Genomic DNA, 24,197 nt, shown 5'->3' with positions numbered 1-24,197 from the left:
CAGAGCGGGGCTCCGCGGAAGCGCCGGCCGGCCGCCTTCAACCGCCTCCTTCGGCCCCGCTCCTTGCTGCCGGGCAGTCCTCCCCCGGCTGGGCTGCCCTGGGGCCGCCGCCGTGGCAGCGGCGCCGTGACCGGGTCGGGGCCCGCGGCTGCCCCGGGCAGCAGACAAAGGAGCCCGCCCGCCGCCCGGAGCTGCTCCCGTCATGGCCGGCCGCGCCCTCCCGGTCCCGCCCCCGCCGCCATCTCATTGGCCTGGGACTGTGAGGGCGTATGCCTTTCGCGTCTCTATTGGCAGAACGAGTTAACAGGCCGGGGACTTCTCCAATGGCTACCGAGATTTCAAATTTGTGACAGAAGAGACTGGGAACGCAATTGGCTTGGCGAGCGCGGAGTCCCGCCTGCGGAGACTGGAGCGGCTCGGAGCAGGCGTTTAAAGATGGCGGCAGCGGCGCGGAGCAGGGGACGGTTTTCGTGAAGCGGCCGCGCTCGCCCTCTCCCCCCACACCAGCGTGCTGTGGCGGAGGTGCGGCAGGGGCACCGGCATGGCTCAGGTGGGTGCCGGCGCCGCGGGGCGACGGGGAGGGCGGGCACGAGTGGGCCTCCGTGGCCCAATGGCCGCCGCGCGGGCAGTAACCCCTCCGTCCCCACAGGCCGCGGCGCCTGCGGGGGCCGCCGCGCTCCTCGGCGCCTGTGTCGTGCGGCCCCCGCCGCGGGCGGGCAGCCGTGAGGAGCCTTGCCCCAGCCGCGGAGGCGAGCGCACCGACGTTCCGAGGCGGGTGGCGCCGTGAGGCGCTGCCCCCCCCGCCCCCGCCTGGAGCGTCCTCCGTCAGAGCTGGTGTTTTGTCTTGCTTTCTTCAGGGTTGGGGTTTCTTGGGGGGTGGGGGTTGGCTTTTTGTTTCCCGCCCGTCCCCAGCCACCTCCCTACTCGCTCCCGCCGTGGAATCGCGTTCAGGGTAGCGGAAGGAAAGGAAACGCCATGTCTGTCTGCCCTCCCGCACCCCCTCCCCGGCGGGTGCTGGGAGCACCGGCCCTGCCGGCCGCGGCTGCCCCGGGGCGGGGGGGCGCCGGGCCCGTCCGTGTAGGCGGGGGCGGAGAACGCGTCTCCCCTCCTCTGCCAGGTTAGGGAGAAAAGGCAGCCCTTCACCAGCATGTGTGCGGGGGCCTGCTGGCTTTTTTAGCCCTCCTACGTTGGGACAGCGAAGATGAGGTGGTGCGTCTGTCCCTGGCGCTCAGGGTTCTTCATGTGTTCTTCTATTAATAGCCAAGTATAGTTATATCTTCCTCTAAATTATCCCATTCAGTCTCTAAAAGGTTTATTCTCCTAACTTTCTTCACCTCTTTTGGCTGGAAAAATAGAAGTCTCTCTTCTGCACCACTTTTTTTGAGGCTTCAGGTTTATCTCTAAAGTTTGTTTGCCCGCTGAGAGGATGGGCCCCCTAACATCCAGGTATCGCCCCTGCACAAACCGGCCTTGAGGGCTTGCTGGGTGAACCCATTCGGTTTCTTTGCTCCCTTAGGTTGTGAGTTACAGACATTAGATCTTTAATTTTTTCTTTTCCAAGCGTACCTCTTCTCCCTTCTGTTCGGGTAACTAAACTTAAGGTTCCTATTTTTAATTCTGGATGAGGCGTTAGGTCACTAGCTCTTGTGTGCAGCTCCTTTTGATTACCAGGATTATTTTGCTTTTTTAGAGAAAGGGAAGGGAATTTAGTTCCTCGCGTCTGTTGTCTTTCTTTACAAGTAAGAAGCTATTTGTGATGTGAAAGTAGGACTATTTTTTCTTCTTCCTAGGCTCTGATTTGCAGATTTTCTTAAAAACGGTTTCCTGTTTTACACCATTAATTGAAACCATCTAAATCCTGCCAGAAGACTAGTCAAGCCATAAAAGCAGCAATTGCTTTGGCATGTCTGAGGGTGCCTTTCCAAAATTATGTACTCTGCTCGTTCTGAAATGGGATGAAGTCCTATGAACTAGAGAAGTTCTTCAGCCTTTTCTGCATTTGCCACTGGTAATGTTATGGTTGGGCCCTGACTGCCTTGATGACTTACACGAAGTGGTTGTTTCCTTCAGAATCTTTCTATTCTAAAGCTGATAATAGGGAGAGAAGTAGTTAACTTACAGAATATTTTTCTTTTGAGACTTCCTGTTCTGGTTTAAATAACATAAATTCAGTCTCCTTGGTTTGGGGGGCGTGGTGAGGTGTGTTAGCAGTTGATAATAAATAGGATTCACTTATTTTTAGGACTGTGTGTATCAGAAAGATACAATAGGTATGGGTATAATAAAGAGAAGGTAGATGATTGTGAGGGAGTAACTACTTTGCGAAAGGTTAAAGATGAGTGGATCTTTAAGCGTGATCAGTGCCTCATAAATTCTGCTCTGCATCCATTCGGAGCCCAAGGATGAGGGAGACTTCGTATTTGGATAGCAAAGAAGGAGAGTTTGCTCTGAGCCACTCTTCCTTTTGGGGTCCACTGAATGTGAAGCAAGCAGTTACTGATAAGGAATCCAGTTGCTTTCTAAAAGTGATGTTTAAAGAGAGAAGCTGTGGTGTGCTGTTCCTTGTTTGTGATTGCAGCTACAGGTACTCATGAAGAAAATACGTTCTTTACTGAACTCACTTGTAAGACTGCTGACACGCTGTACAGTAAAGGGGGTTCCTCTTTGAGTTTGGGCAGTGCTGGTTACAAATGTTAAGATTCTGGTTTTCTCCTGTCTTGAAAAGAGAGACCCTTTTCTCTGTGTACTTCCCCCCACGCCCTCCCAATCTATCTGTTCTAATTGCAGGAATAGGCAGTGGTACTTACTAAACAAAGAAGTTGTTGGGTTTTTTTCCTTCAGCCTTCAAAGAACATCTAGAAGACAACCAAGTCAAGACACTGCTTTTGTTGGGACGTGTGCAGTTTGCTACATTACATTTAGGTGTCCACCATGTATCTGTTTCTTTGAGTTTACTTTGTGATATGAAACTTTTTCAAAATAAGAGCAAGCAATTAAAAACGTGAAATTTCCATGTATTGGTAATCTTCAGAACACGAGCTGCGCATTCATATTTCCAGCAGTTCATCCAGAGTTCCTCCAGTGTTTTGTACTGGCTGTTGCAGCTGTCACTGGTGTTCCGTGTCTTTTTAAGGAGTCCTTATGGAAACTGTCGATGGAACTTGGTGGAGCCCTGGAGAATAAAATCTGTTCTTTCAGGGCAAGTTGATGACAATAGGCAGACTAACTTGTGTTGTATTCTAATATTATATAACCTAGCATGCTGAGTCTGGTTTTATACGTGGTGGTTGGGTTCCCTTGATCTAAGGTACGTTTGGCTGTTTTTAACCTACAGGCTCAACTAACTCCTCCTTTTAGGTTTCATCCCTTCTGTCTTTCTTTAAAAATACCTGATATCTGAGGGAAAATCCTTATTGGGTTTGTTGTGGTTTTTTTTCCCCAGCCCCTGATATAAAGGGCATATTGTAACATCAGTTGGCAAGGAAGTAGATGGGAACTGGACCTGTGTTACTCTACTTCTCCCTGGCTTTTTGTAGCTTATAGGAGGGTATTGTAGCCCACTGTAACTGTAGAGCTGCCAGACTCTGTTATCTTACCCTAGGGATGTGGCAGGTTTGTGGCTAAAGATGCAAAAGCTAGTTTAAACTCATCTTGGTCTAGTACTGTTTCTGGCCACAGTATGTGTACTGATTAGTAGACAATCGCTGGCAGTGATTTGGTATGCTATTCGTGATTTCAAAGCCAACAAGAATTTCATTGTTAATAGCGCTTGAATATAATAACAAGACATCTTTTCTGCAAAGAGCGGAGGTGTAGCATCAGCGAAGTGCCAAAGCTAGGCAGGTAAAGATTAATGTCTTATGTTTTGACATTGGTGTTGTTAAAACACTCTTTAGCGTAGGAGCAGGCCATGTATCAGGGATGTGGAAACTGCATTGATGATCGTGTTTTATGACTTGTCAAAAATAGTCTTTCTGGTTGGACCAGGTAGCTCCTTGATCATATGGGAATGTGGCGCTCTTCCAAATTCTGGAATACCAATTTCAATATTTCATTTCTGTGTAAATTACTTCTGTTTGCTCTTTTAAAGAGTCTTCTAAAGACTCTAAGGTGGAAAAATTAGATTGGTTAGGCATTTAGTTTCCAGGAGTTACTGAACTGGTACTGTGACTTTTGATTTTTTTTTTTTTTTTTTTGTTCAGAATTAACAATTGAAGGCACTAACGATTTATTGTGAAGAATGTAATAATTTGTCATTCACCTATTTTTTTTTTTTTCTTTTTTAATCTGAAGATGAGAAAGAGGGAAGGTTCTTAGACATATATTTCTAGAGGTGTTCTGTATAACACTAGGTGTTTCAGAACCTGTTGAAAGAAGGCATTGATCACTGCTGGGGTGATTGTTTGATCATCTTGTAGGATGGAATGGATTTAAATACATAGAACTGCTTGTCTTACGGGTGAATGAGCTGGTTTTCATTCTGGAAGGTAATGCGTATCAGAGAAGATGGGATTATTTTAGAGCTTTTATCAAAATGGAGTGTTTTTCCTTAGTAATTCTACAATGCATGTCAAGCTCAGTGTCTCGAATGTGTCAGTTTTGAGTATATTTAAAAAAAAAAATCACCACCACCACCACAAAATATGCACTATTCTGCTGCCCCAGCAAAACTTTCTTTATTGCCAAATCACTAAATTAAGAGTTTGCTCTGTTGTGTGTTTTGCTTTCTTCCAGCTTCCAGGTAGGTAGCTTCTGTATGCTGTTGAATTTTAACTGATCCCATTATAACTCCCAATTCTGAGCTTCCTGCGTTGCCCCCGTTGGTGTTTGGATATTGCTGTTGGTTTGTTCTGTCTGGGCTGGCGTAGAAATACATTAGAGAATTGTATTTGGCTTCTCTAAGTCCCTCGTGACAACCCAGACGTTCTGCGCTGTTGCCTTCACAGCGATGCTAGGGACTCGTGGCTTATCTTTCTAGAATACTTGGGTAGGCTTTCTCTACTACCTGGAAATACTTTAAACAGAGAAGATTCAGCCAGCTGGCTGTCTTGGGCAGAGTAACGCTGCTTTATTTCTAGCTGGTAGGAAGATTTAAGTCCAGTTTGGGGTGGTACGGAGGGACTTGGAGAAACCAAAACAGCAGGTAAGAAATTATTCTTTCTTTCCCCAGCTGTTTATAGTCCTGCACAGGTGACAAAAGTATAATTAAAGAAGCTATCATAGATATGGTAGAAAGAACCCATTTAATGTAAAAAACAAACAAACCTAAACCACACACGCCCCACCCCCTGTAAAATTTCCTAGAGCAACTTAATATTTTTGGCAGCTTAAATTACCTAAAACATTGGCTTCTAAATGACTTCCAGAATTAATTTGAGCTTTAATGCTATGTAGCTAGACCTGAATTCCTCAGACACAACAAATATATAGTCCCATAATAGTATGGAATATAAGATCAAATGTCTAATACCTGGTTATCTAGAGAGTTGTTTTGTGTGAGTTTTCAGTAAATTATGTGATTTCCTGTTAAAGCTTACGGTGAGATTTCAAAAATATCTAATAACTTAAACTTTCAAAAAGCTATGTGTCTTATAAGACCATAGTTGTTAAAATCTTGTTGCTTTTGCAGATTGTTTTTAACTGTAAGCTAATTATCCTTTCTGCTGTGTGGGTAAGTATGGCTTGAATACCAGGTTATTTTTAATAATGAGAGAATCCCCCCAAATGCGCAGTTTTCAGTCTGGTCCTTACAAATGCCGTGCTTAATGCCCTGCCTGCTAACTGAGCAGAGAGAGTCAACAAATTATCCAGGTGGCTGTGTGTTAGCAAATTCTTGGGCTGACGTACAGATCAAGCAGTAAAAACAATATAATTTCAGCCTCATTCAAAATGGTATCAAGATACCCTGCTTTTTTCACTGTAAAAATGTCACTCTTACTTCTGTTTGAAATTTATGCCGGAAGGAGTGACTTTTCTTCTTTTTTTGCCTGGGATACTATTTCCGTTTTTTTTTTTCTGTGACAAAGATTTTTTTTTTTTTTCTTCTTGTAGGTTGAAAGAAGAAAGGGAGACCTGCTTGTCCAATGAAGATGCAGTCTTAGTCTTCAGCTATTTAAGCTGAATGCATTGTGATTTCCAATAATTGAGACAGTGATTCTGAAAGCTGTCTACATTAATGAAAAGAACAATGTAGTCAGCTTAACTGAATCATCAGTGTTGCATATTGAATAGAACATGATAAACCAATCTTGATGGACTTATGCATGTTAGGAATATAGATATAAACATTTATTAAAGCATTGTTTTTTTAAAAACAGTAGTTTTAAAAATGGAGAAATATGAAAATGTACCACCCCTCCCTAAAGAGCCTGCAAGAGAAATGAATGTGGAGAATCATACTTGTCCCCCACCTCTGCCGCCTAACGAACAGCCTCCACCACCTCCCCTGCAAACGTCCAGTGACGCAGAGGTAATGGACGTTGGCTCCGGTGGTGATGGACAGTCAGATACCCCTGCTGGGGACACGCACAGTATCTGCAGAACACAGCTTCTCACAAAGGGATCTGCCTGCTACAAAAGTCGTCTTATAATAGACCCTAACAGTAGTGACCAAAGCCCAAGAACTGCTCGTCATGCACCTTCAGTTCGAAAGTTCACCCCAGATCTTAAGTTACTTAAAGATGTAAAGATTAGTGTTAGCTTTACAGAAAGCTGCAAAAGCAAAGATAGGAAAGTTCTGTACACTGGAGTTGAGCAGGATTATAAGGCAGATACAGATTTTGGTATTAATAATGTCAATGGGGATTTGCATGTTTGTCCTTTCGGTGGTAGTAATGGTAAAGCTGTAGGAATAGGGGGTGAAAATGATGACAAGAAGGATGATGAAAATGATATTGATCAGGAAAAGAGAGTGGAATATGCAGTTCTGGATGAGCTAGAAGATTTTACCGACAATTTGATGGAAATAGATGAAGAAGGAGGAGGGTTCACATCTAAAGCAATCGTTCAAAGAGATAAAGTGGATGAAGAAACCTTGAATTACTCATATGAGGTAAGTGAATTCACAGGTTTTTGGTGGGTAAGAGGTTTCCAAGTGGCTAGAAAAAAGTATGTAAAGATGTTCACTGAAACAGTCTCTTCTACAAATGTGCAGCACTTGAGTCACAAATGCAGAATTTTCGGAGAGAGAACTTTCGCTGAAAACTTGTAAATTATGTTGGTCAAACTTCTGAACTGTGTGGCAGCTTCTGTAGTCGTGTTTAAAAATAACATTTAAAAGGCTTCTTACACAATCGCAGCTCATTTTATCATGAAAAATACCAGTTCTCACTTACAAAAACTTACTTTCTTATTTTTCAGTCTTTTTACTGGGATCATTAGAAATTTCTAGTTTCTCTCTGTATGGAAGTACATAGAGAAAATGTATACTTTTTCTTTGCAATGGGAAAGGGAGGTTAGTAGACCCAGAAGGATGGTGTCTGATGAAGTCTCTTTCAGGATGACTTTGATAACGATGTGGATGCTCTGCTGGAAGAGGGTCTTCGAGCACCCAAAACAAGGAGACTAGAAAATGAGAAATACGGTGGTGAAAGTGATCACCAGTCTGATGGAGAAACGAGTGTGCAGCCAATGATGACCAAAATTAAAACTGTACTTAAAAGTAAGTTAACGTTCATTAAATATCTAATTTTTTTGTGTGGCTTATGTTTGTAGAAGAAAAGTATATCAGCAAGCCATGTTTAGGATAGTAATTCTTGTGAAATAGTTAATATGTCACAGAATTGTATTGTTTGAAGGCTTCTTACTACAGGATATGATTTTTCACGTTCCTAAACAGTGAAGTTGATGTTGGGGAGTGCTTTTGATCTTCATCTGTGGTATGTACTGCGAATGCATTTTAGTGTGTGGATTTGTGAAAAATTATGAAGAGCGTTACCTCAGAGGTGGGGAGGTGAACAAGGGCAATCTGTTCTTTTGTCTCCAGTACTGTGAAACTGCTGATGACTCTGGTCATGGTGAACTTCTTCCTACTTGAGTTATATAACTTCTGTTGTTGAAATTGCTCTGTGACATCTTTATGCGTGCAATACTTGGTAAAAAAAAATCATTAGGAAAGTCAGTGGCTTACATTTATCAAGTTTCGTTGCGTAAATATTACAAACTACGAATAAAGAAGAGCTAAGAATGTGAACCAATCCACAAGAATGTAACTGAAAAGAGTCTGAATTAGAATTAAAATTTGAACCTGCTCTAGAGGAGTATTTTACAAGTCCACTATATTCTGAAATAAGAAACCAAACAGTTTTTTCCCTCCAAAACTTTATACTAACACAGAATTGCTAAGAAGCTCCTAGCTAAGACGAGTCTGGTCTCTGATCTCCAATGTAGAAAGGAGTGAGGCCATTCTCTGATTTCTGGAATAGAAAGGAGTGAGGCCATGTATTATTAACTTGAGTGTAAGCATAAGCATTTTACTGCGATATTGTTTCTTTTTGCTATGCGATTCCTCATACTGGCTTATTGAGCTCTAATTTCGGTCTTGTTTTCGGGAAGAAATAATATTCTTGATGGCTAAGATATTTAAGTATAAAGGCTTGTAGACTTGATCCTAGTTTGTATTGTGCTTATGCTGAAAAATATAATAGGGAAGCCTTAGCTTACAGCCCAACTCACTGCTGGCTCTTTGGGCCTGTGGGTCTAGTGGTGTCTCAATGCAAATTTATCCCTGAGTGTCAAGTGCAAACATTTTTAATAGAAAACTTAGTTGTTTCAAAAGCAAGTACAACTTTTCCATTACGTATAGTGGTGCTTGTGATGATAGAAGTACATAAAGAAGACTAAAAAGAAGAGAAAATTCACTGGTGAAACGAACAAATCGGTCTGTATAAGAATTAGTGCTACTATTGCTTTTCAGTTGAAAACATAATGGAATCTGTAATTTTGCAGGATTTAATGTGGGTTAGAAGCATATGCCTTCTTATTAAAGCAAAACAAAATCTTTCTACAAAACTTTTTTCATCTTGTTTCAGTGTCATTTTATCCTTTGAGGCAGAAAAAGCAATAAAAATAAAAACCCTTGATTCTTTTTCTGTTCTTCTAAGCAGTCTATCCAAGCTTAAAGAGATTCTTTGCTTTAAAGGTCGTGGCCGCCCTCCTACAGAACCTTTGCCAGATGGATGGATCATGACATTCCATAACTCAGGCATTCCTGTATATCTGCACAGAGAGTCTAGAGTTGTTACCTGGTCTAGACCTTACTTCTTGGGAACAGGAAGCATAAGGGTGAGAGCTGTCAATTACTTAAATATTTACTGAGACTTAAAAATTAGATATGTTCCTGCAAACAGTTGAATATTCTTCTACTTTAGCAGGATTCTTTCCAATGTTAGAATTAAGGTACTTGAAAAATAAACTCCTCTGTTTGGGAAAATGCGATATGATTTTTCTTACGGTGTCTTGGTTTTCTATTTTTGCAATGAGTTTGGGCAGTTAAAGTGAACGAGATGGTCTTGTTTGGTGCCTTTGTTGTTCTAGCATATGGCTGCAAAATGTTGGTTTTATTCCACCATGAAATATATTTAGATCATTTATTTGTAGCTATAAACTAGCCTGAGCTGTGGCTTATGGTCCACATTTACAGAAATAAGCATGTGATGTTCATGAACCAAGGAATCTGCAGTAATTGGATCTAATGTCATGGGCTTAAACCCCAAGAGAGCTCAGTGGATTTTATGAAAGCATGTAGTATGTGCGTGTAATTGAAGAGAATATAATTTGGATCTCAGACAGCACTTTGAAGGTTAGTATCAGTGTTACGCAGTGCCAAGATACCACAGGAATGGATGTACTCAGATCTTGAGTAGAGTAAGATCGCTGGCCAAAGAGAAGCTTGAGCCTAGACTAAATAAAAGCAACTTCCATCTTGATTACACCTTTTGTTTTTGAGTTTTGCTTTTGGTGACTGTGAGGCACTGAAACCTTCTGTATTATTTTATCTTTGCAGAAACATGATCCTCCCCTTAGTAGCATTCCCTGCTTGCATTACAAAAAAATGAAGGAAAATGAGGAAAGGGAACAAAACAATGACATAACCCCAAATGGGGAAGTATCGCCTGTAAAGCACCTAGATAAATCTTCAGAACTGGACTGCCAAACAGAAGAGCCAGATTCTACTGCTGCTGATTCTGGGCCTCTAGATGAAAAAGACCCCTCAGGGGGAGATGCAGCACAAGGAGCCTTAGGACAAGTTAAGGCCAAAGTTGAAGTATGTAAAGATGAATCTGTAGGTATGTATGGAAAGTGGAGTCTTTTCTTGGCTGGAGTTGGGTAATGGCATTTGGGATACATATGCTTTATTCCAGACCTGGCAACTGAATAATATCTTGCCTGAGATCAAGTGGTCAGTTGTCTTTTATGCACCAATTTTTGTATGCAGAGATCCGGAGAAAGAGATCCAGTATTAGAAGTCAATTTTGACTTTGACAGGAAGAGAAACATACAGTGGAGATCTTTTGCTGAAGACTTGAGAGTCCACATGCAAAGGTTTTACACACAAAAATGTGAAAATTTTGGAAGTCTAGTCCTGTAGGCTTTACGTCGGTTTAAGATACGATTAAGTCAATGTGTACACATGAATTGCTGTTGTCAGGTGTGTTTGTGTAACTACTTTAAGTAGACTTTTTTATGCGGGCTCTATATTGGCTGAATTATGTCTATTTTCAGTATGAGCTCTTAAGATAAATGGTGCAGTTAAACTAGATTTGCTTATTTGCACAAGTCTAGCAGAATAAGTTATGCAAATATAATTGCACTCATGCAAAGGGGTGTGATGCTTCATTATTTTATTTATGCAAGTCTGATAGCTTTTATACAAAAAGCTGCCAAAAGGAGTCATGCCAGAATCGCTGCCAGACTTAGAGGAATTTAGAAAGCTCATGTGCCACTTACCACAACTACGTACCTGAGAGTATCATCCATGTAAATTACTGCTGCTCGGAATGCTGGTATGGATTGTAGGCTACCACGTATCTTTGTGGTGTTCAAACATGAAACTTGTCCTTGTCGTTACACGTGTCCTGTTCAGTCCGAAAACCATGCCAAAAGATTTAAAAAATATATATATTTAGCAGCAAAACTAAAACCAGTAAGCACTTTTTTCCTATGTGAAGTTCACCTGTATCTCTCCCTTTAAATAGGATCTGTTCTATATTACTGAAAAAATACTAAGCAATCAAGTATAAGCGTGACTTGCATTTGAAATTCCTTGTGGAAGGAAACAATGCCAGCAGCTTGCCTTTGTTTGTTTACGTCTTGGGATGCTAATCTTTATTTTTGCTGATTATATCTGCAGAAATATCCTATAAAGGAGAAGCAGCTGTACTTCAGTCTTTTAGTACTCTGTATGTGAAAACAAATGTGTTAAATTGTGTTCAGAGGCCGGCAGATATTCATGGAGTTCATGGAGCATCGTTATATGGTGTTTCATGGTACCCTGTTTAATAAACAGGCAGCAATAGTCAGTTCTGGCTTCAGGAAACTGAGGCTAATAGCATAACTGCTGTACATAACACCGTGTACCTTGCTTCAGGTAATGAGAAGGTGAAGAGGTGATTAAGTAGAACAATTACTAGTGTTTTGTTACAAATTGTGTTGCGTATTACGCTGGCTAGGGCTTAGTAAAATCTTCGAGTGAGTGACAGATAAAATGTTCTTTTGTTTTGTTTTTCCAGTTTGCACAAATGTTTTTTGCATTTCACCTAGTAACAGGAAAATTAGTCATTTTTAGTAGAATTAGTAGAAAAATTGTAATTAGTTCTGTTAGTATAAAATAACATCTTAACCCTGAGTATGTGAATTAAAGCCACTACTTTCGCTCCTGGTCTAAAAAAAGTAATTATAACATGTTTAAAACAGTGGAAATAGTGAACTTAATGCTTGCTCAGTGGTAGAGAGAGTAACTTGCTTGTGTTTCTTAGATCTAGAAGATTTTAGACGCTATCTTGAAAAGCGTTTTGACTTTGAACAAGTTACTGTTAAAAAATTCAGAACCTGGGCCGAGAGACGGCAATTCAATCGTGAAATGAAGCGGAAGCAGGCAGAATCTGAGCGGCCTATTCTGCCTGCCAATCAGAAACTCATCACCTTGTCTGTGCAAGATGCACCTACAAAGAAAGGTTAGTTTGTCTACCTGGAGTTCAAATATTCTGTATCAAAGACTAATTACAGTTCTAAGCTTGACTGAAAAAAAGAAAAAATCCTGTAATGAGTCTACCTTCTTGTTCTAGAATTCTGTGTTCTTGGATCCATCATGTTACATAATAGAGGAAAAATACTGTCAAAATATACTTCCTATTAAAAAGAGTAATTCCTAAATGAAAGGATTTTTACTTAAGGTTGCGGTCCTGGTAACAGGTTACTGCCTTCAGCTACTTGTTACTCTTGATTGTTACTGAAAACCATCCTGCCTAGTCACTCAGTGCTACTGCCTTGTCAGTTCTGTGCCAGTTCTAATTGGCCCCAAATGAGGGACTGCTTACAAATGCCAGATTGATCCAGGTTAAAACCTACAATTAAAAATATAAATGCAAAGCAGTTTGACAGAAACAGTTAAGAACGAAGTGTGTGTGCAGTTGTGTCCTGTGGTGTGAGGAGTGGATATGATGTCTGATGAGAAGCTGGGCAAATTGGCTCTTATCTGTATTGGCTGTGTAGCCGTAGGAGCAGGTTTAACTGCACTCTGATATTTCAGGTGTCCATAGACCTGTGATTTGGGTTTTGCTCTTGTTTTGTATGTTGTCGTGTTTCTGGGTTTCTTCTCTTTAGCAGAATTAAAGCTTGTGAGTTGCGTATTGACCATTCCCTGTTACAGGGAGGTGCAGGTTATCTTAAATTCTAAGTTTAGAGCCACATTGAAACCATCTAAATTAAGGACTTAGTTGCAGTTTATCTATCTAAATCTTAACTTTCTCTCCCATATTGCCATAGTGCCCACTGAGGCAGGGTTTGTGCTCTTGCCTAACAATACTGTTGCAGGGAAAAAAAAAAAAAGGACTTTCAAATAAAAAGAGCGTGTTCAGGGCACGGGGAGAGTGAGTGCATCTGTGGCTTGCTGAACAGGATTTCTTGGGGGAAAAAAAAATGGAGTGATTCTGGTTTGTGGATTTGAAATCTGCGTACCTGTTATTAAAGGGAGATATACCATGTGTTTGGGAACAAATTAGAGGATTTCTGATTGATGTTAGCTGCCAAAAATGCTGTGTGTAGAGGTCCAGAGACCATGGGACTGCAAACACTGAACACAGAATATTTCACTTAGCTCATGATTAGTGCACTTCTAGTTGTTGATAGACATTTCTCAGACTTATTTCTCAATAATTTTTCAGAGAAGATGGACTTTGAGGTCATAATCATCCATGTCTGATTCAACAGCATTGCATTTAATTTGAGCAGGCACTTATCCCTTGTAGCTTGTTATTTATTTATTCATAGTAGAATTATCTTTTAAAGACTGGAACTACTTAGTTATCTTCCCTTCCTCCCCTGGTTTTTTTGTAGAATTTGTCATTAATCCCAATGGGAAATCTGAAGTTTGCATACTGCATGAATATATGCAACGAGTCCTAAAGGTTCGCCCTGTTTACAATTTCTTTGAATGTGGTAAGTCTGTTAAGTTTTTTTTTAATCGACAGCGTGCTGTTTTGAAGGGCTTATCTCATACTTCGATATCTTAGGAAAAAGGAAAAAAAAAAGACATTTTTCTTAGGGGGTTTCTTGAAAGTCTACCATGGGTCAAATTCTAGCTAGGAAATGTTTTCTGTATTTTAAACATGGCTTTTGAGGATAAGAGCAGTCTTATATTTAAAATAACAGTATGGCTTTTCACTTGGAAAACTATGCCTAAGTGAAAGTGGATTTGAGTAACTCATTTGCCTCTAAAAGGATGCACCAGTGATACATGAGCAATTACAGTTTTGTTGACTGTGCACAATTAATATTTGCCTAATTTTCTTGTTATTGATGTCCAGAAAATCTGTAAGGCATGTGTTGTTGTAGTGAATCATCAGAATTCTGAAAAAGAAAAAATTAAATACTAAACCCAAATAGTTTCTGAAGACAAATGTGCAAGCATCCAATTATGAAGCTGTTAAGAATTTGAAAGATTTCTGCAGACACATATGTACCCTCTCCAAAGCTGCAGTAATTTGAGATATTTTTGTGGGTTTGTTCTGTTTGGGTTTTCTTCCAATTAACCAAAATAGAGTAGGTTTTTTAGATATATAGAGTTTTAAAATAATGTAACTGTTCAAGTTATTGTATGTTATGAATTGTTGTTATGCCATGGAGGTTCATATTTAAATCTGGTCATCCTAAGGGAATTGTGTATGTATAAATTGAAGTTAAAAACTTTAATGGAAACCAGAAATGGCTATGTAGACTATCTGTCTTGTGTGACTATTCTCTAAGGTCATTGATAAATTCGTATTAGTGGAGAAGGTACTAGTTAGGTGCAGATTGCAAGAAGTTCATATGCAGGTGGTAGGAATTGATTTGGTGTAAATGTTGACTGATTTTGCTCATGGTATGAGCAGAATGGAAACAGAAATGTCATTCCACTGGACTAAAAGTAACTAAAGAGTTACTGAGACTATGTTGTTCTATGATTAGTGTGGGATTTATGTGAAATGCTGGGTGGATATCTGTTTGTGGTTTTAAACAGCTTTTAATTTTATTTAGTGTTAGTGGTGAGAAAGATAGTTTGGTAGTTCCTGACTTAGGCTGTACTGAGACTGTGTAAGTGATGCTGGCATTCAGAAAAACAAAAAACTCGGGGAGAATTTTATTTTAGATAAATATTGGGGGGAATGCACTTGATGCTTAACCAAGAATCTAAAAATGTTGCATATATGGCAAATATAACTGGAATCAAATTAATGTTGGATTTTTTTTTCTGTAAATTCCAGCCAGATTTCCCTATTTAGCTGCATTTGAGATTGCTTTACAAAGTGGTATAGTGTATGCTCCTTGCATTTTTGCTTTTGCCAGGTTTTTTTGGGGGTGCCTTATGGAGAAGGAAGAAATTACACCTTTTTCAGCAGCAGGCTTGAAAGCATTAAGTCCTGCAGTCAGCATCCAAGGAATTACAAGTCAGACAGTTTAGTGTGGGATCTATAATTATTCAGAATTATGTTATTCCTATATATGCATTACCTAATGTAACTGAATTTTCAATATCAGAATGTGTAGCTCTTGTACTTAGACTGTGTTAGTGATGCAAAAACTTTGGAATTAGGTTTGAATTCTGGCAGATTACAAATGATCTCTTAAAATCTAGAAGTTCTTCATTTGGAAGAATGAAGTACGTGGTGGTAAGTCTCTGTTAATGGAAAACTCTTAGTTTTTCATACACTGGAGTAAGCAATTCTTCAGTCTTTCTGAAGAGTAAACGATTTCTATCCCTCTTGATGTTGAAAAGAATAAGAAAACAAATCTTGATAGTGGTGGTATTTTATGTTCTTGATGACTTTTTACATAGGGAGTTCTGAAAAGCGTTCTTTTTCTTTATTCCTCCATTTCCAGAGAACCCAAGTGAACCTTTTGGAGCCTCAGTGATTATTGATGGAGTAACTTATGGGGCAGGAACTGCCAGCAGCAAAAAACTTGCCAAGAATAAAGCTGGTAACATTTTTTCTTTCTTAATACCAACTGCTGAATTGTTTATCTGTTTTCATTTCTGTTTTGAAGATGACATATTTGCAATAGTAAGTAGGAATGATTTTATTAATAGTCAAAGAAGGTACGCTTGTGTCTTTTTCGTAAAAGTGATGAATACTGTTGCAGAGACTTTTCTGACAACCCTAGGTTCAACAGTGTACTGGGATAGAAAACCATGAAGAAACTTCAGATGTTAACTTACTGTAAGCTATTGATGTACACTGAGTAGCTGTAAGAGCGGCTGTCTCTAATGATCAGACCACTGAGAACGTGGGGGGGGGGGGGGTATATTTATACTGTCACCTGCTATATAAACACCTGGTGCATGGATTTTAGCAAAAGGTAAATCTTTGCCCTTCTTTACAGAAACAAACAAATGAACCTTAAGCTTTTGGTTGTTTTGGTTCTCTTTCTGGTAATAAAACAATGGCACTGAACTATGTGGTTATTGATTTCCAAGTACTTGTCTTCATTAATTAGTTCTAATTGTGTAAGTCTGTAATAAATATGTAAATAATGGCGATCTAGATGAGAATGTATCTGACACATTAGAACTTCTTACTGATCTCCAGATTTAAATGTCTTTAGCACAAGGATCAAGCAAAAATAACTTCTCAAAATGTGAAGATGTATAATATACCTGTGGTACTTTCTGCACTTGTGAAATATGTCAGTGTAGGTAAATCACCAAAAACCAGCCCAGAGTTTTGTGCATGAAAAAAAGGAATTCTGCTGTGAAAATCTAGGCAAATTCTAGGTGTGCTTTTGATACAATACCAGGGTTCTAAGTGCCCTAGTGATACAGTACTAGAGTTCGGCTGTAACAACTAAAGGGTGGTAACAGCTCTCTAATTTTAGGTCCTAAGGGCTCTGAGTCACTTTTGAAATAGGACTTGGTTGTTTTTTTTTTTTTTTTTTTCCTTTCATAGGCATTTGCAAAAAGCAGTTTCTTCTTAGTTTAATTAATTGTGAGACTTTTATTATCAACTTGAACAAGTAGAATTCTTTTTTTTTCCCCCTTCTTAAAAAGTGCACGTGAATATACGTCTTACAAAAAGAAGATGCCCATCTTATCTGTAAAGTTGTTCTCTAGTATGAGTGGATATTTCTAGGGGAGGTGTGAGGCTTGCTTAGAGTGCTTCATTCCGCTGTTTTTCTTTACAATCATTGTTTAAAATAAATGTAATCAAGATGTTTAATCATTTTCTGCAGCTCGAGCTACACTGGAAATCCTTATTCCTGACTTTGTTAAACAGACCTCTGAGGAGAAGCCCAAAGACAGTGAAGAACTTGAGGTACTGAACTCTTGCTTGCTGGCTGTCATTATTGGAGTCTATTTTTAAAAACATTACACCTTCAATGTCAGAAATATTAATGAAAATTCATTACGTTGTTTTCTCAGTCAGACGGAAATGTGAAATTTTTCATTTGTAGCAAGATCTATGGCAATGAAAATACGGTCGGTTGGTTGGTTGGTTGGTTGGTTTGTTTGTTTCCCCTATTGGAACTGATCAGAACATTTACTGGATGCAGAGAACTAATCCCTTGTCAAAACATCAGGTCACTTACTGATGACCTGAGATGTTCCAAGACTCCAGACTGCCTGTGCTGTCCTGGCTTCCAGAATCCTCTGGTTGATGCCTTGAAAAGTTCAGAGCTAGGTGCTGTCTGGTTTTGCGTGATCATCTTAGAAGACCAAGTAAGAACTAGAAGTGCCCAGGCTTCTGAGGCGTTTTCACTTAGCTGTGAAAGCTACTTAACTGCCAGATCAGACAGCTAAAATCTCAGACAGTGACATTTGAGAAAATCAAAGGGAGACTTTCTTTAAGTGGAGAGCGTGTGCTGTATTTTCAGGTATTGGAAACAATGAATAGCTAGTTCATCAGTGATACATTCACTTCCAATTCAGCGTGTAACAGACTGTCAGTAAGGGGTAAAGGAAAAATCGGTCATCAGCCTGAAAGGAATGTTTTCATTTTAAAAAGTCTAATATACAGAATGAGTTGTTTGCACACTTGCTTTAACTTAACTGTATTGTATGCCCTACACTATTGAAATGGTCGTTAAGAAAATGCAGAGAATTTTTTCCATTGTTTTAAAATAAAATACAAAATGTTCCAATAGTTATGTTTTCTTTTAATAAACAACAGCATTTTGGTAAGTAGAACTTCATAATTAGTTAAAAAAAAATAAAATAACCTTGTCCTGAGGGAGAAAGGATGCTAAAGAATTTATAAGATTGTCATTTTTATGTCCATCTTGTATGATGTAAAATTGGAGTCAAAAGAATTATTTGAATTTCTGTCTGCAAATATATGATCAGGTGTGGCAGTCTTAATGTTGTTGGTAAATACCTCCATCGTGGATTTTAAAATACTTTTTAAAGTATTAAGCACAGAGTGACAGAATTTGTTTAATGTTGGAAAGGAGAAATGAGGGTTAAGAACGGTATTAAGGTCTCGCTTGCGCAAAAGCTCAATGGCCCTTTTCAATTCCTTTGTAGTATTTTAACCATATCAGTATTGAGGACTCACGGGTATATGAACTCACCAGTAAAGCTGGACTCTTGTCTCCATATCAGATTCTCCATGAGTGCCTTAAAAGGTAAGGCTGCCGAATAAGGAGCAGGCTGTTGCGTACGGGTGCTTGGGCCAGGGCACATCGTTTGCTTGGTTGCTGGCACCCACCGCGTTTGTCAGTAACTTGGGCGTTTGTGGGCGGGCCAAGCTTTCTGCGCTCACTGTGGCTGAGAGCCGTGGTGTGGGCTGCACTGGGCAATGCTCCGTCTCCTTTAATTCATATTTGCTGCTTATGCCTCTTGTCTTCTGAGATTAGGATTTAGTTGCGGGACATATAAATATATTTGGTTTTCCTTTATACAGGCTTGTCTTTCCATTCAAGTTGTTACTAATCTAAAAAAGAACTCTTTATTAATTAATGTCTTAACATTTATTATTAATGTATCTAATTGCATTGCGATGACTGTCAAAGATAACTGCAACCACTTCAGTTGTTTGTAATTTTACTTAGTATGACGCTGATTTTGTTTGTGCTTAAGAAACCACGGAATGGGTGATACATCCATAAAGTTTGAAGTGATTCCTGGCAAAAATCAGAAGAGCGAATATGTCATGACTTGTGGCAAGCACACAGTGCGAGGCTGGTGTAAGTACAGTGCTTAGCGTGACTTCTGATAGTATCTTCCTTTTTTCCTGTTCTCCTTTGTTGTCCGTTTTGTAGGCGCTTGTTCAGCTGTCTAGCTCATTATATGCTTATTCTGCTTTTCTCTGGCATCTCAGTTTTGAATAACACAAGTAAATATTGGTGTTCGTCTCATCGCGTCATGTGCCAGTATTTGACACGTTTTCATTATTATTTTTACAGGCAAAAATAAAAGAGTGGGGAAACAATTAGCTTCTCAGAAAATCCTCCAGCTCCTGCATCCACATGTGAAAAATTGGGGCTCTCTTTTGCGTATGTATGGTAGAGAGAGTAGCAAGATGGTTAAACAGGTGAACATAATTTTGTTTGATGGTAACCTACCTTGTGATTGTATTTTTGCTTGTGTATTTTTCTGTTGGTTTTTGGTGGGGTTGTTTTGGGGGTTTTGGTGGGGTTTTTTTTGGTTTTTTTGGTGTTTTTTTTGGGGGGTTTTTTGTTTTTTGGTGGTTTTTTTTTTTTTAATTTAGTTACAACAAATGGTATCTATTTTGGCATAATAGTGGCATTCCCTGTCATGGTGGACTTGGCAGTGCTGGGTTAACGGTTGGACTTGATTATCTTAAAGGTCTTCTCCAACCTAAACGATTCTGTGATTCTGTGGAAAAGGCGGGATGCATTTGATGAGCTATTCTCAAGTCTTCTGAATTGATTCTCATACCTTGCGGTTGCCAGAACATGAGTGCTTTCGTTAGCAATAATAGTTCTGTTAATCACGCATCTCCCAGGTCAAAATGATGTAATCTATTTAACATTTAACCAGCTTACATAAATATATGTTACTACCTAAGGAAGTACGACTATCACAGATTAAACTTCTGCTCCACGTATTTTAATTTTTTTTAATCAAAAAAAGCTCATCTGTTGTTGCTTGTGGTTCTGTTGAATAGGAAACCTCTGATAAAAGTGTGATAGAACTTCAGCAGTATGCCAAAAAGAACAAGCCAAATCTGCACATCCTGAACAAGTTACAGGAAGAAATGAAAAAATTGGCACAAGAAAGAGTGAGTACATGCTCTTCGTAGTTAGAAACAGGAAGAATGCCACGGGTCAGACTTACCGATTCTTAGAGTTTTTGCGAATGTGGTTGGGGGAAAGGGGGGGCGCTTTTAGAGAGACTTTCATCCTCTTTTAAATGGGCTCATAACTTAATTTTACCTGCTTTGGTAAATTTATTTGCAACATTAGAACAAGTTAGCCTTTCACAAAGATTGACGCATAAATTTGGCTGAAATGGTTCAAAATTTTAAAACAATGTTGTATTATTATGTCCTCTGTATGACTGGGGCGGGGTTTGTTTCATATCCTTTTAGGAGGAAACACGGAAGAAACCCAAGATGACAATAGTGGAATCGGCTCAACCTGGTAGTGAACCTCTGTGCACCGTTGACGTGTAATGAGAAAAATTACAAGTGGGGAGCAATAACGCAAACGGAGGAACTAGATTTTCAACAATTATTTAAAAATTGTTTGCTGCAGAATGCAAGATAACTTTTAAAATCCAAGCTGCTTCAGTTATGCATTGTTCTTTTTGCATCATCAGGGCAATATTACTTTTTCCTACTTTCTTTTCTTTTTTTTTTTTTTAATACCTCTGAGATATGTACGTTTAAAGGATTGATCATAAAGATCTCTACTTGGGCAAATGCACAGAGGGCAGGCATGTTCACACAGGATAAACTCAATCAAGCACTTTTTCCTGGAAAGCCATCCATGTTGTTTGAAATGGATGTGTTTCAAGGATGAAATTCAGAATATCTATGTACAGGTTGAAGCTGATATTATATATATATACACACATTCATATATATGTATATATAAAAGAAATATATTTACATCTTCTTGTATGAACATGCCTAAAACTATTTTTGTGAAGTTTTGTTGCATTTCAGCACATAATAATATGCACTGATAAGACACTTTGGTGACAAATACATGAAAGTGATGAGCGATGTTCCTAACGCCATAGGATTAGGCCAGTAATGCTGTTTCTTTTGTTCTGTTCTGGTTTTTGTCTCCTGCCAGGCTTAGTTATTCAAGATCACAGTATGCAGATTTTTTTATTACTTGAAAAGAACAAGTATACCTGGTAGTGTTAAGAGCAACAGGCTGGATATCCAAAATTACTGGGTTTTATTGTAATTGAAAAGAGCCTGTGTTAGTTTACAAATCAGTTGAAAGGGGAAAATATGGCCCTATTTATTTGATTAAAATAAAAACCGTAATTTGAAAGGCTGTTTTCAAAGCTTGGAGCCAAAACGCAGCTGACGATGGTTGACAGTCGGAAATATTTTGCCAATGAGGTGTTTAAAGACCTTCCACTCCCTTCTCCCAGCAATAAAACAACTTCTCATTTGTTTGGAGTCAGAATACACCTGACTTGATCAGTTCAGTCTTAAGTAATTTGCACCATAAAAGCAAAGAATTTAAAAAAAAAAAAAAAAAAACCACAACCCTGAGAAATCTGAAATAACTGCAGCAATTTAGGTTTTTTAAGAAGTTTTTGTTTTTACTTTTTTAATTACATTTTTAGTTTTTAAAGAAAAAGTGTAACTTCTGCAATGAAAATTAGAATGTAGATTTGGACTATGACGTACCAAGTAGAATGAGACCATAACAGGTTATACTGATAAATGAGAAAATCACAAATATGCAACTATTATAAAATACAACCTTAGAAAACGGGCAGGACTCGCCGTGTTGTCTGAGGCTTTGTTAAACGAAGCACAGAAGAACACTTTGGCTGTAGTGGAAGCACTGCTTTGTGTGGGTTTCCTTCTTCCCGGGGGGTTCCTCGCTGGGCGATGGCAGTGAGTCTTCTCTTGGAACCATTTTTGTGGTTCTTCGGTTCGCCCTGGAAGGAGGGCGAGGGCCGGGCTGGCGGCAGAGCTCCTGATTTGCCCCGGAGCCGCGCTGCTCTGCTTTACGCTCCGGCGCCCGCAGGAGCGCGAGGTCGGTTCTGCGTAACTGCCCCAGCTCCCGGCGCGCGCCTGGGCAGCCGTCTGCGGGCTCGAGGGGGCTCCTTGGTTTGGTTTGGGGGGGGTTGATGGGGCTTTTTTACCATGTTGCACATCGAGTGCTGCAGTATAATGAATTTAGTGCCTACTGGATTTTAACAATATTGGCATCAGTATTGTAAGAAAGACCTCCTTTTAATATCACCCGTTACTTTGGAAAGACGTGGATTTTAATTTCTATCTCAAGCTAATGTTCTCTGATACGTTGCATATAATGTTTGAGGTTGACCAGGAGGAGTCTTGGAGTCTTACCTGTTTCTGTGTTTGAGTGATAACGCTCAGAGGTCTCCGCAAATATGAATCCACCCGTTTTTTTTATTATTATATTTAGCTTTTCAGTTCCACAAGTTGTAATCCTGTTGTAACAGGATACGGGTAGTTGGAAGATTATACATAAACTATTATTTAAAGAAGTGGCCTATCTAAAAAACAAAAAACACTGCCTCTGCTTTTTTTTGTATAGCTTTAATAAATCTCCATCTTCTGAAGGGTATATAATATTGGTGCAGTAGTGGCAAGCAGTGGTCACTGTTTGTCTCTCTTTTTGTTGGGTTTTGGGGTTTTTTTGTTTTGTTTTCATAAAGACAGGGCTTATCTTCTATGCCTAAATGTGTTACTCTTTTAGGTAGGTTTTACTTCAGCTTATCTGTTTTCAGCAGAAAAACTTGTACTTGGATGGCACTGTAAAAGACAAATCACCCGTGTAGATCTTTTTATTTTTCTGGAATTGGAATGTCAATGCATTTGCAGGTCACCTGCAGAATATCCGTAGATGCCTCGCTTACAAATTTGTTCCATTATTATTTTTAGGAGGATTGCTGTATTACCTCAGTCTGCCACTCTCAGAATCACAAGGTGACCGTTGCCCTTAATTAAAACATCCAGAGATTTCATTGTGAACCAAAGCCTAAAAAGTATATTATGCATTCTAAACAAAAACAAACAAGAAAAGATGGTATTAGACCTTGCTGCAGCCTTTAACTGGAGAGACGTCCAGAAAATAGCGCAATAACTGCTGGAACAAACAACTGACCTGCTGTTTATGTCATTGTGAAGTATTCTTGTGTTTTAATGTTTACTATTGTTTGGAGTGTAACAGTCTCGCATTTGCACATAAGCACGAGCTGCTGCGATAGAGGATAGATCATTGCATTAACTTCAGCTTCTGCATGAACACTTACAGTGTGATTCAAGATGTATCCTAAACTTGTCTTGTAACTCGTGTGTGTTTTCTAGGTAATCGGCTGTAAAGGTTTAGATCTTGACTGTATGAATGCATAAAACAACTGCTGCTTTTGTCACTGGTATTTGTTATTTATCCCTTCTGTATCCAGAGGCGGATGGGTATTTTTACGGGGATGGAGTGTATTTTTAAGAACTGTTCCATCCTGTGAGAATTAGACAGTTTTTGCTTTGCCTATTATGTGCTTCTCGACAAAAGTGTGGTATATTAACTTTACGGATTAAATTCGTGTGCATTCGAATCTCTATGGTACTGACGGAAACCGTACTGTGACTTCCAGTGACTAGTCAGATGCTACCTATTTAAACACCAGTCATCCAGCTTTTTCTTACCTATTTATTAAGCAAAACTGAGGAAGTAGTTGGGTACTCAGAAGGTTGGAAAGACTCTTAGGCCTAAACGTAACTGTTGTATGTAAACTTCCACTTTCCTGTGATGCTGTCGGGCTTTATGCAAATATATTTGTAACATCCAAGTACTTAAAAGCATCGTGATCATCTTACTAATTCTGTAGACTGTACTGTGGTTCTGGAGTAAGATTCGGGAAGCGAGAGCTTCCCGTGGGAAGAAGCCGCGCCGTCGGTAACGGCGTGAAGCCGTGGGTTGCGGTGTTCCGGTGCGCATCCGAGGAGGGAAGGGGACGGACGAGACACAACTCATCCTTATTGCCCAAGTAGGGAACAGTGGTCGCTGTGTGGATTGGGCTGGGTGCGGCTGCCTGATGCAGTGCTGAATTGGTACAACTATAAAGCCTCGTTTCACTGAGCCTCTGCTTGCTTTTTTTCTGCACAATCATATAATCCTCTGTGTTTGGTCTTTGAGTACTACATGTGTATTTTTCAGACAATTAGTTTTGAGCAATAAAGTTTGATATTATAAAATCCTCCAGTGTGATCAGTGTTGTGATAGCTTAAGCAAATTTAGAAAAAGGAACTCTCACTCCTCGATTCCTGTAGGTATTTTTAAATAGAAATTAAATCAGGACAGGCTGATTGGTTATGGAAGTG

At 39.6% G+C, this 24,197-nt stretch overlaps 1 protein-coding gene across 1 annotated transcript; it reads left to right on the top strand.

Moving 5' to 3' along the window:
* The first annotated feature begins 395 nt into the window (after positions 1-395).
* DGCR8 (DGCR8 microprocessor complex subunit) lies at positions 396-24,074 on the top strand. The gene is made up of 14 exons (XM_087754622.1): positions 396-550; positions 6,052-7,051; positions 7,498-7,660; positions 9,140-9,282; positions 10,004-10,286; positions 11,976-12,173; positions 13,555-13,656; positions 15,577-15,675; positions 16,924-17,006; positions 18,215-18,315; positions 18,770-18,876; positions 19,096-19,223; positions 19,821-19,934; positions 20,244-24,074. The coding sequence occupies exons 2-14, from the start codon at positions 6,329-6,331 to the stop codon at positions 20,325-20,327; spliced, it is 2,328 nt and encodes a 775-aa protein (XP_087610748.1). The 5' UTR covers positions 396-550; positions 6,052-6,328; the 3' UTR covers positions 20,328-24,074.
* Positions 24,075-24,197: the final 123 nt, after the last annotated feature.

Source organism: Nipponia nippon, unplaced genomic scaffold (assembly GCF_047370975.1).
Source record: "Nipponia nippon isolate SJK-2023a ecotype South Korea unplaced genomic scaffold, ASM4737097v1 scaffold_18, whole genome shotgun sequence".
NCBI classification, from domain to species: domain Eukaryota; kingdom Metazoa; phylum Chordata; class Aves; order Pelecaniformes; family Threskiornithidae; genus Nipponia; species Nipponia nippon.
The sequence above is the reverse complement of the archived record's forward strand: the minus strand, read 5'-3'. Positions and strand labels throughout refer to the sequence as shown.

Bases quoted from the DNA above. Each gene is read 5' to 3' on its own strand.
- DGCR8 (XM_087754622.1), top strand. From the start codon at position 6,329: ATGGAGAAATATGAAAATGTACCACCCCTCCCTAAAGAGCCTGCAAGA. The intron at 9,283-10,003 runs GTGAGAGCTGTC...TTATCTTTGCAG, and splicing joins TGGGAACAGGAAGCATAAGG to AAACATGATCCTCCCCTTAG. The intron at 10,287-11,975 runs GTATGTATGGAA...TGTGTTTCTTAG, and splicing joins ATGTAAAGATGAATCTGTAG to ATCTAGAAGATTTTAGACGC.